The 11,495-nt window shown below is 40.0% G+C and overlaps 2 protein-coding genes across 2 annotated transcripts; both read left to right on the plus strand.

Moving 5' to 3' along the window:
• The first annotated feature begins 463 nt into the window (after positions 1–463).
• On the plus strand, positions 464–3,575 carry LOC136421957 (glutathione peroxidase 7-like). The gene is made up of 3 exons (XM_066409563.1): positions 464–655; positions 1,304–1,568; positions 2,433–3,575. Exons 1-3 carry the CDS (start codon positions 491–493, stop codon positions 2,603–2,605), a joined length of 603 nt encoding a protein of 200 aa, XP_066265660.1. The 5' UTR covers positions 464–490; the 3' UTR covers positions 2,606–3,575.
• A 2,175-nt stretch (positions 3,576–5,750) lies between these two features.
• On the plus strand, positions 5,751–9,789 carry LOC136421956 (uncharacterized). Its single transcript, XM_066409562.1, has 4 exons — positions 5,751–6,174; positions 6,712–6,831; positions 7,393–7,495; positions 7,978–9,789. Exons 1-4 carry the CDS (start codon positions 5,773–5,775, stop codon positions 8,196–8,198), a joined length of 846 nt encoding a protein of 281 aa, XP_066265659.1. The 5' UTR covers positions 5,751–5,772; the 3' UTR covers positions 8,199–9,789.
• Positions 9,790–11,495: the final 1,706 nt, after the last annotated feature.

Raw genomic sequence — 11,495 nt, forward strand, 5'->3', positions numbered from 1 at the left:
TATTATTAAAAGAGAAAGCGTCTGTCAAAACTCAACTTTTCACCCAAGCTAAGAATTAAAACAAAATTTCATATTTGAAAAGTTTTATTGAAGGAAATTGAATTGACTTTTATATTCTTCTTTATCATTTAACCTCCTTGATCATATGGACGTATAAGATCTTTCCCGAAAAATATCACCTTGAGCTTTTAAGCCTTGAAATGATTACTTGCTGAAGGAAATTGAATTATCTTTTTATATTCTTGATCATATGGACGTAAGATCTTTCCCGAAGAATATCAACTTGAGCTTTAAGCCCTCCAAAATCTTTGCCTCTTCGTATTCAATGGTAAATACAGCAGCACATACAACGCGTATTTAGCACATATCTAACACATGGTCTTGATTTTCACCATTGGATTCCTTTAAGAAACATGAACCTCATCTTGAAACTCCTTCAAGAAAGTGTCAAGTTTCTCCTCAAATCAGAGGGAACCACGTTTCGCCCAGAATGCACCGCGGCATGACACCAAGTATGGCAGCGGGACAGGCAAACTTTCTCCTGGCACTCTTACTTTCACTGACGTCTTCTGCCCTTTCTCAAGACGATTTCTACTCCTTTACGGTCAAGGACATCAAGGGGAAGACGGTGCCGCTTGATAAGTATCGAGGGAAGGTGAGGTTTGGGGGAGAAAGGAGCGGGAATGAGAGTGTACACGTTGAGTTTCCTGTGGTGTAGCTTTGGGGACCGTACACTAATTATGTAGTCGAGGGATCAAGTTTTGGGGATAATCCGTTTGATGCAGTAGAATGGGTTGAGTTTGGGGTCAATCTAGTGCTGTAGTCAAGGTGTCTTAATTGGGGGCAATTCACGAATAATACTGCACTAGTCTGATTTTGGGACCGTCCATTAATGATGTAGTAAAGGGGTCTAGTTGAGGGGACAATCCACTGATGAAGTGAATGGTCTATAGTTTTTGGGCAACCATTAATGAAGTGAAGCGGTATAATTTTGGAGGGCAATTCACTATTGAAGTGAGGTGGTCCAGTTTTGGGGGACATTCCACTAATATTGAATAGTGGTCTAGATTTTTTGGGGGAGGGGGTCATTCCACTATTATATTGAGTAATGTTGTGTAGTGGTCTAGTTGTAGTGGTGACTATTTCATACTTGTTTGAGTGTTTCTGAGATTTTTAATATTTACAGATGCATCCTTGCCATACCTCCTCACATAGATACCCTACTGTAAGGATGGCAAAGTTGTAAGTAAGGGGGTGAAGTCTGCCATCTCTAATTGCCTTGTTTGTTTGTTTGTTATTTTAGGTCTCCTTAGTCGTCAACGTTGCGAGCGAGTGCGGCTACACAGATGCTCATTACAGGGAACTAGTCCGGCTCCAGGACCACTTAGCTGGCACCAAACACTTCAACGTGTTAGCGTTTCCCTGTAACCAGTTCGGAGGACAGGAACCTATGGGGAACGCTGCCATCCACCATTTTGCCAAGTCCATGTACAAAGCCAACTTTCCCATGTTTTCTAAAATCGATGTTGTAGGAAGAGAAGCTCACCCCGTATTCAAGTACCTGGAAGGTGATTATGAATCTTTATGTCAAATTGTTTCCTACACAATGATGGGAATTACTGAGTTTTTAACCAGTTCTGGAGCCTTGGTCTTTTTGTATGTCCAGTCCTTCAGTTGGAAGACAGTTGAACATTAACCATTGTCTTATACCATCAAATGAACTTTCTTTAAAATAGATATGTATCATTTTTACATATTAGTGGTCCACTGTATTCTGCTGCTGCAGAAGGTTGGACACCCTGCAGCTGCAATCAGTCTTTTACTATTAGTTTTACATAAGACACAATGATATCAAATACATATGCGCAAACTTGTGGCAAATCAATTAGTCATTGGCCACTATTCCTCCTCAGTCTGAAATTTTACCGCTCTACCGGTCCTCCTTCAAAATATGTTATGGAGAACATCTACTACGTGCCCATAGCCAAGATTTTGTTTTGGGGGGGATTTTTTGGACAAGCAAGCTCCAAAGCTGATAGTCAAGTGCCAAAGTCGTGAGCTTTCTAGGGAGGTCTTGGGGTATGCCCCCTTGAAGAAATTTTGAAAATTCAACCTCTGAAATGGCATTTCCTGCGTTTTTTAGAGGATTTTAAAGTAAGAAACGGTGACTGATGATAACAGCACTATCAAGGGATGATGCATTGATCATTCTTTTTGGGTATTTCAAAGTGTGTGAGGGTTCTTCTGAACCACCCTGCCTAGGTGGCCTAGGGGCATGCACTAGAGTTTATCTTACTTATTTATTAATCTTTAGGTCCCTTCAGTAAACAATGTAACTGATTTCCAAGGGAGCCCATATTTCCAAGGGAGCCCATTATTTGACATAGCACCTATGTATGTGCTGATAACAAAAGTTGTTCTTCTTCCAACAGAATCTGTCCAGGCCCCCCCGACGTGGAACTTCTGGAAGTATTTGGTCAATCCCAAGGGGAAGGTCATCACCGCTTGGCCTCCGCACAACGCCGTCGTGGACATCTGGCCGCAGGTAGAGGCCGCTGTGAACCGTGCCAGATGGGACAATGGACAACGATCCACTGAACTTTAACCCTGTTTCTACTAAGGGTCATCTGTGCGTTTTATTTATATGATATTGTGGCATCAGTCAGCTTTGAAAGGGTTACTGTAACGTTAAATGCATTGTTAAGTTCACGGTAGGGAGTAGTGAAATTGAGCATTCGCGGTGGTTTTTAGTTCGTAGCTGAAACAATGTGGTAGGTGAAGAAGACAGAACAGCCATTCTGGAGTTTTTAAGTTCACGGTGAAAAGTTTACCGCAATAACCACAAACATGAAAAGACCATGAACTTAAATACATTTACAGTAACTTAAGTTACAATTGCTATATTGTAGTCATTTTTCGAGGCTAAAGATGTTATTCAAATGGTGCTAACAGTTCAAGTGATTCATTATTTTGCCTAAAGTCGCCAATCTATTTCCCTGTTATATTTTGAAATAAGAATCAACGCAAAAGGACAAGATAAAAACAGAAGGCTGGGACAATTTAGTAATCTATTTACATGTAGTTTTTACTTGTATTCATACTACAATACTAGAAACAGATTGAAAGAGTCAGAAGCCATATAGGTATTAAAACATGTGGTATAGAGCTTAAACCAGTGGCATAAACATCAGCTATTGCTGGACAAGTAATTTCATTGTAATTCTTTGAAAGTCTTCAAGATACTTTATTTTCTTTGCTAATGGTGCCTTTGTCTGTATCTTGCCATATTTTGCATTTTTAGAATTTGAAGCAAGTCTGCTAACGTTATCAATGAAACTGTTGTAAAACATGCTAGCCTGCATTAAGCAAGTATACTGCCAGTGAATGGTACTACATGTATTGTTTTGTCTTTATGTATGAGATTCCATATTAATTATGAATATGACAATCATGAGATTAATAGCCATTTTGACAAGTTTTTTTGAAAGAGCTTTGTTTTTGTCTACTTTTTAATCTAAAATTGTACACAAGAGCTACCATATACCAAAAACAATTAAACATGGTGCTAAATGCTCTTTATTGGAGATTTGTCCCATTTCTTCCTGTAACTTGCTGTATAATGTGGCGTGTTAGTAGAGAGAAATGTATACTGTAAATGCATTTGAGTTCGCATGGTTTTGATTTCGCGGTAAGGAGAAAATGGAATGTTCGCTGCAATGGAAGCATTGAAAAGTTCTGTTATTACCTTCGCCGAGAAGGTTATGCAGAGGGTAGCGTTTGTTTGTTTGTTTGTCTGTTTGTAGTGGCACAGAATAACTCAAGAACGCCTTGATGGATTGTCTTGGTATTTGGTATGTTGGTAGGTTTTCATGAGACCTAAAAACGATTAGATTTTGGGCCCCCTAGCGGCTTCTTACGGTACTGCAGCGGAACTTCCTGGTTTGATATCTCGTGTTCTGGACATGCTATGGAACTTATTTTTGAGTGGTAGATAGATCTTTGGACAGAGAGTGAGTGGTGTAGGTTTGGGCCCCCTAGCGGCTTTTTTGGAACTGCAGGAGCAGGTTTTGCGTCTGACTTTGAAAGGGAATAACTCAAGAAGGGCTTGATGGATGGTAATGATTTTTGGTAGGTAGATAGCTTGAGTGATGATGTACATGATTAGACACCTCTTATGCAAATCAGTATCTAATTTGCATAATTAATGAGGAAAGTTTATACATCCGCCAAATTCCATGATAGGACTCTGAAACATGTGACATATGTAACTGAGGAAGACAGAAATATTAATTGATATGAACTATGCAAATGAAGACCTCATTTGCATAATTAATGAGGAAATACTATAACAAGATGGGCTTGATGGATGGTCATTATTTTTGGTATGTAGATAGCTTGTGTGATGCTTAGTATGATTGGACAATAATTATGCAAATCAGATTCTAATTTGCATAACTAATGAGGCAACTTTAAAAATCCGCTTTGTTCCATGATATGACTATTTCTATTGTAACTGAGGAAGAGAGAAATGTTTATAGATAGAAAATATGTTAATGTGGGCTAATTTGCATACTTAATGAGTAACTTCTCTAATTCCACACTGGCAAATGACGGCAATTTCATACATTCAATACTTTTTTTTGGCATCGGGACGTTATGTGAATGTAAACATCGTTGAATCAAATTATGCTAATAAGGGCCTCATTTGCATAATTACTGAAAAATATTAGCATAACCTTCTTTGTTGAGCTCATAATTTGTTAAGCTCATACTTTGGACATGTTATATTTTCAGACAATCAACTGGTATGATTTATAATTGATGAGAAACACTCCTAATACATCAGTCATAAAGGTTAAAATCATTTGGCGAAGGTATGAGGTCGTGGAACTCTAGTTGGGGCTGTAAAAGAGGGGAAAGTAAGTTAGTTGTCAATGGTGTACACTGTCCTTGGTGCTGACTGCCATCCACTGTACTGTTAACAGAAAAGGCATTTTTAATTTGGCTGCAAGGTATTACATATAACGTTATGTACTTCTAACTTAAGGTGTCAAATTAGAAGGAGTTGATTTTCAAAGAGGCTACAACGAGAACAAATTTTGATTCGGGGGATGTAAAGGGGGAGGAGTGGTTAATGGTGTAAACCTGTCCTTGGTACTGACTGCCATCCACTGTAGAGTGCAGGGATGGAGTTCTGCAGTTCTTTCTTCTGCCACAAGGAGGCGCATCTGTTTCCAACAGGGAGAAGTTTTGTCCGTCACGGCATTTATAGTATCCGCTTTCTGATATTTCTTTCTGCAAGTCACGTTAACGTTATATTTGCTCATTTTGCAGCTTCTTTGTTCAATTTACATTTTGGTTGAAAACTTCTTTTCTTTAGAAATGGATAGCCTCCGATGCAGACTCCTCCCGGCTGTTTTCTTTTTCAAGTTACATTTTATATACTATTACAATTTTTTTTCTTATTGCTGGCCAGCAATAAGAAAAAAAAAATGTAATAGTATATAAAATGTAACTTGAAAAAGAAAACAGCCGGGAGGAGTCTGCATCGGAGGCTAAGAAATGGATAGCAATCGATGTACACAGTGGCCTATTAAATGTGATCTTGCTGAAACAAAGGAACCTTAAATTTACCTAACTCATAATGATCCCGAAAAGGAAGAATAACTCATTAAAAAGCGCCCCAAACAGACGTTATTTTCTTGCTGTAAATAACGTACTGTCCCCAAAGCACGCCTCCTTGTGGACAAGGTTCAAAGTTCACCCAACAAGATGGCCGCCGTGAAAGACATCGTAACTCTGGTGCTCGACAAAGACCACAAAACTACCGTTACCGTCCATTTACACGGCGCTACGGTCCTGGCGTGGAAGACACAGGGAAAAGAGATCATTTTCGTCAGCGAAAGTGCCATTTATGACAACAAGAAGGCCATACGGGGCGGAATTCCGCTCGTTTTTCCCAACTTCGGCCCATGGGAGCTTGAACCCCAGCATGGTTTTGCAAGGATCTCGAGGTGGAAGTTGGAAAAGAAGCCCGAAAAAGATGACTCGGGAGCCATGACTGCAGTCTTTACCTTGACCGACAACAAGGACACCAGGAAGATGTGGGACCACAAGTTCAAGTTGACGTACACGCTGTACTTGACCGAGAAAACCTTCAAAACGACTCTAAAGGTAATTTATTTACTGTTTACTTTAGATACGCATTGTTCAATACTTCCGGGTTTAGAAATGACTGACAAATGCATCAATATACGAAATTCTGAAACGCAAATGCGTCCTATACTTTTACAAGTTTTATACGAACATTTCGAGGAAAAGCCAACTAGCTTACTAGTACATAGGTAGTATCAATTTCATTTTGACCATTTTCTTTTTTACTACACTGTAAATCCATTAGTATTGCTGTTGGTAATAATTTCTAGCTGTTGGGGGGAAAGGGAGTAGCTCACTGCATTTGATTTTAGCGGTGGGAACAAACTTCACTGTTCCAAATAATAGTGATCAAATATCTGCGATGATGAAATTGAAAGTTACCGTTTACAAATCAAGAATTACCGTATTTGACATCTTAAATAGATGTGCTACAAATCAATATATTGTATATTTGAAGCTGGTAACATTGAGTCATAGTAACACAACGCAGTTACTTATCAGAAAGTTGTTTTTTGCACACATTAATTTATATTATGATTTTTTGTTCAAATACAGGTGGACAACACAGGTAAGGAAACTTTCACTTTCACCACGCTGTTACACACCTACTTCAGGACGGACGACGTCACCAAGGCAACGGTTTCTGGACTACAGGGACTGGAGTATGTGGACAAGGTGAGCTGATTTCTGAGAGAACCAGTTATCTATTTATTGATTTGTTTCTTGAAATTTGGTTCATAATCCGTGGAGCCCCCATGTGCGCCTGGATATCATCATGACTGAAAGCGGTTGTGGTTAAAGCCATTTAAAGAAAAGTGTGTGGTTCTACTGATTTACAAATTTTAAGAACGGCATCAATAATCCTTCGGTGTTCATCCGTCATATGTGAATGTATCAAGCATTGTCGTGCCCTTGGAAAAGGCATTTTACACAAATTTCCTCACTGAAATCATTGTAAAAATGAATACCAATCTTCAGTTATGACTGAGCATCTTCTTATGACTTAGATGGGACATTTGCCTAGAAATTCTCTGTTTGGACAAGGATGTTTTATATAGAGAACCCACCATGCACACTTATTGCTAAACTTGGTCCATCCTGATATGAGTGAATCAATTAAACCAATGACATATTTCGAATCAAAGCATCACTTGCTTGCCTGCCACTATGTCTTCACTTAACTGGTAGTTATAATAGTTTTGTAAATTCATTTACCAATGATTCTTTCCATCATAGGTTCGCGGAGACGGCAAGTTCACAGAAGACCGTGAGCTTGTGACGGTGGCGGGAGAAGTTGACCGAGCTTACGCCGGTACCCCCAACAATCACGTCATTACAGGTTAGTGTAGAGTTTATACAGGAAGGGTAGATTTTGATGGAAGCTAATTTTGAATGTGAACAAACTCAAACTAGAAAGCTGCAGTACCAAGGAAAGCCACCAGGGCTAGGGGGCCAAAAATTAAACTTGACCTTTGTCTTCACAAGAGCTACCCGCATACCAAATATCATCACAATCCATCCAGGCCTGCTTAAGTTATGCTAACTACAGATATTCAGAAACACACATCTACACAGACACCAAAAAACAATACCTCCATTTTTCTGGTCTTCTCAAGAATTAAACACCTGGATATCTGAGGTGTGGGTACGCTTTATCCAAAGATCCTTTGAAATTCTTTTCATGTACATGTATCTTCATTTCATGTGGCCATCCAGCAAAGTTATGAGAGTTGGCATTAATATTTCTACTGTTACCATATCACATTACATACAATGTACCGTATGTCATGCATAAATTTTTGTTATAATGTTTGTGCATAGGAGTCACTGGCGGAGGTAAAGTCCTCATGGAAAAGGCGAACCTTCCCGACACCGTGGTCTGGAACCCGTGGGTCGACAAGGCCAAGGCCATGGGGGACTTCCGCGATGACGAGTATCCCAGCATGCTTTGTGTGGAAGCAGGTCACGTGGCCACGCCCTTGTCGCTAGGCGCCAGTCAGTCCTTCACGGGGAGCCAGACCTTGACCTTGATGGACGAATAGGGGTTAGCGTTACGCTGTCTTTTGTAAGATGCCAGTTTGTTGGAAACCTCTGCCCACCTTTTGTAGCTGTCAATCATCATTATTGTAACCAATCACAGTACACAGTAGCATTTGGAAACTTTGCCCACCATTCTTAGCTGTCAGTCAGCATTGATGTAACCAATCACAATCAAGTATTTGGAAACTTTGCCCATCATTCATAGCTGTCAATCATCATTGTAACCAATCACAGTAGCATTTGGAAAACTCTACCCATCATTAGGAGCTGTCAGCCAGCATTGTTGTAACTAATCACTGTAACATTTGAAAGCTCCACTCACCTTTACAACATGTAGTAGCTGTCAATCATTTTGAAGGAACCAATCACACTCGTTGTATCAAAAAAATAGGTTCCAGAGATGCAGCAAGCAGAGGACAACTCTAGTTTAATTTTTTTTTTAAGATTAGCTGGTTAGTTCTTTTACTAACAAGACTCTATAACTGGTGCGTGTAAGCATGGCTATTTACGCTGTACTTTTTTTCTGGTCCATTTTGACCATCAAAACCTCTTTGTAATTTGAACTATCTTGGCCAGATTGACCCCTATTGGATTTAAATTGTGGAAAATGTCCCATTATCCAGAAAAGTGAGGAAAACTAACTGCAAGTAAGTGCCTTCGGAGATTTTCTCAGTAAGTGAACATGGTGATTATAAATGAATTATGAAATATGAGTCTCTGATCATGGTGGGTAAATCTTACAAACGGCAGCGTAACGGTGACGTAGGTTTGGTAAACCGGGACCAACCAATAAATCTGAGGGGGTCCATTGTGATTCTTTTTAATGTCTAGATTGTTAAAACAGCAATGTATCACACGATAATAACATTAACGACATGTATGGTAGAATTTGAAATAAATCACTGTACATGATTGTGCAATGAATTTTCCAACCTCTATTGCTCATAATGGTTTGTTCCTTAAGTTGGTACAAAATTGTACCACTAAAATGTATCATTGCTAAAGGATAGAAGTATTATTGAGATTTTTGTCCCAATTGATAACAGTGTATTTCACATTCAAATACTACCCTATAATTGTAGCTAATGTTGTGCAATAGTATTACATAGCAGCAAGGGACCAAAAAGTAATTTGTGACCTTTCTTTTTATTTGTTAAGCACTTGAAACTGGTCCTCATTAAGATGGCCTTAAATGCATTCCATTGAATATCAGAAAATGTGTAACGGATTGATTGACAGAAAATCCTATGACTCAGTATGAGCAGTACGACCTACAAGTAGAATGGTACATACAATATCATTGTTATACAGAACATTGCATATTCAGGTACAAATGTTCTCTATGTTTTTATTCTATAGAAATTAGACAAAGCAATTGAATTACATCACTTAAAATGGAGTCTGTGCTTTTAAGCCTCGAAATGATTACTAGCTAGAAGGCCCAGAATACAGACAATGAAATTGAATTAATACAATTTAGTTTGTATGGAGGACATTATATAGATAATGAATTGGACTTTGATTGTCCAACTCCAGTCTCACATTGTACCAGATACAATTGTCACGCAATAAAGTTCTAAAGTTCAAAAAGTCTTTGGGGTTCCCAGAGGATGTCATCCATATAAATTATAATCAAATCAAAGTGGCCTAATGTACACAACAATCCGTGATCTGAGGTAGCACAGGGCACAACACAGTCCATGGAATTGTGGCGCCACAACAACAAGCGTTACAACATGAACACATAACGTTCTCATCCTATATCCTTCGTCATACCTTAGGGGTTTGTATAAAAAAGTTTCCCCATTTTTCCCAAGACCTCCCAGTGCCCAATACAGCGCTGTGAAGACTGAAAAACTGGCCATCACAATATTGCTGTACACAAAATGTGACATTTTTACCGGTATGCCACTTAGTGCGATGTCAACGACAACGACTACACTGTTAACGAGATGTTCCATATATCCGACAAAGTGTCGCGGAGTGTCGATGAGAGTTAGGTACAACGCGGTGACACAAAGCGAAGTTGCGCCCGCCATATTAGAAAGAACCCAAGTTGTCTTGTGGTACCACTTTAGTCTGGTATCCTTAGCCGTACGTTGTCGCGAAGAAATCTCTGTATCCCCTTCTGCTACGATTTGTACAGGTTTGTCGTAGTGTTCATTCTCGTGAAGGTGTCTCCACACTAGCGCGGCGCTGAACACGAGATGGGCAGTGAGAAGAGTCATGGCCCAGTGAGTGCCTTTCGCAAACCACAGCCCATTTTCTTCTGACAAGGCGTCCAGAAGAGACCAGACATTGAAAGACCCCCAGATGCCGGCAACCATGACTCGATACAGGACGAAAAAAGCCTGATTCTTCAGCACCTGTGAAAGAACAAAACAAAAGAATAATGTTGTGTATGTATATTAAAGAAAGTTCTGTGTGCAGGGAGATGCATTGTAGGTAATATGTCAAAGTTGACCTCTGAGTCATATTTATCAAAACACATCAGATTCTGGACATGTGTACACTTTGTATTAAGCGTGGTATTGACTAGCCTCCGTTGCAGGCCTTCCCACTAGCGTTTTACTAGCAATTTTTTTTTTTGGGGGGGGCGTATCTGCTTGACTCCCCGTATCTGCTTGAGCCCCAGTATCTACTTGCGATCGTGGTAATCGCTGTGTGATTACCACGATCCCAAGCTGATACGGGGCCTAAGCAGATACGGGGGCTCAAGCAGATACGCCCCCCCCCCCCAAAAATGGAAAAACAATTGCTAGTAAAACGCAAGTGAGAAGGCCTGCAACGGAGGCTTGGTATTGACAAGAACTGTTGACAAGTTTGGAGTCTTCACCTTTGACCTTTACCCACAATGCACCTCGCTGTGCATGCGCAGTTTGAACTGTGAAACGACTTGTTATGAGACGTGGCCACTTGTTAGGCAATACCAAACCATTTTCTTAGTTTCTTCTAAAGTAATTCAAAAGATTCAGCAAGTGGACAAGATGAAAAATACAAGTTTGAGAGGAAAAAATTGATTTTGGCTATATCAACTCTCTGTGAACCATACCAAAGACCAAAACGACAGTGCTACACAGCTTCCCCAACTCAATTCTTACCGGTCCGAGGCATGATTCCAAACGCTCCGAGGCATGATTCCAACCGGTCCGAGGCATTTCCAACCGGTCCGAGATACACTTCCTTACGTGCCGCGGTAGAATTCTAACCCCTCTGCGATACATTTTCTTACGTGCTGCGGTAGAATTCCAACCACTCCGCGCCAGTGAGAATTTCCTGCCCTACGCGCTGCCCTGCGT

Source organism: Branchiostoma lanceolatum, chromosome 16 (genome assembly GCF_035083965.1).
Source record: "Branchiostoma lanceolatum isolate klBraLanc5 chromosome 16, klBraLanc5.hap2, whole genome shotgun sequence".
Taxonomy (NCBI): domain Eukaryota; kingdom Metazoa; phylum Chordata; class Leptocardii; order Amphioxiformes; family Branchiostomatidae; genus Branchiostoma; species Branchiostoma lanceolatum.

What these genes read in the sequence shown, in the direction of transcription:
- LOC136421957 (XM_066409563.1), top strand. Translation starts at nt 491, where the DNA reads ATGCACCGCGGCATGACACCAAGTATGGCAGCGGGACAGGCAAACTTT. An exon ending in TTGATAAGTATCGAGGGAAG is followed by an intron (nt 656 to 1,303) that starts GTGAGGTTTGGG and finishes TTGTTATTTTAG; the next exon opens with GTCTCCTTAGTCGTCAACGT. An exon ending in CGTATTCAAGTACCTGGAAG is followed by an intron (nt 1,569 to 2,432) that starts GTGATTATGAAT and finishes TTCTTCCAACAG; the next exon opens with AATCTGTCCAGGCCCCCCCG.
- LOC136421956 (XM_066409562.1), top strand. Translation starts at nt 5,773, where the DNA reads ATGGCCGCCGTGAAAGACATCGTAACTCTGGTGCTCGACAAAGACCAC. An exon ending in CCTTCAAAACGACTCTAAAG is followed by an intron (nt 6,175 to 6,711) that starts GTAATTTATTTA and finishes GTTCAAATACAG; the next exon opens with GTGGACAACACAGGTAAGGA. An exon ending in CAACAATCACGTCATTACAG is followed by an intron (nt 7,496 to 7,977) that starts GTTAGTGTAGAG and finishes GTTTGTGCATAG; the next exon opens with GAGTCACTGGCGGAGGTAAA.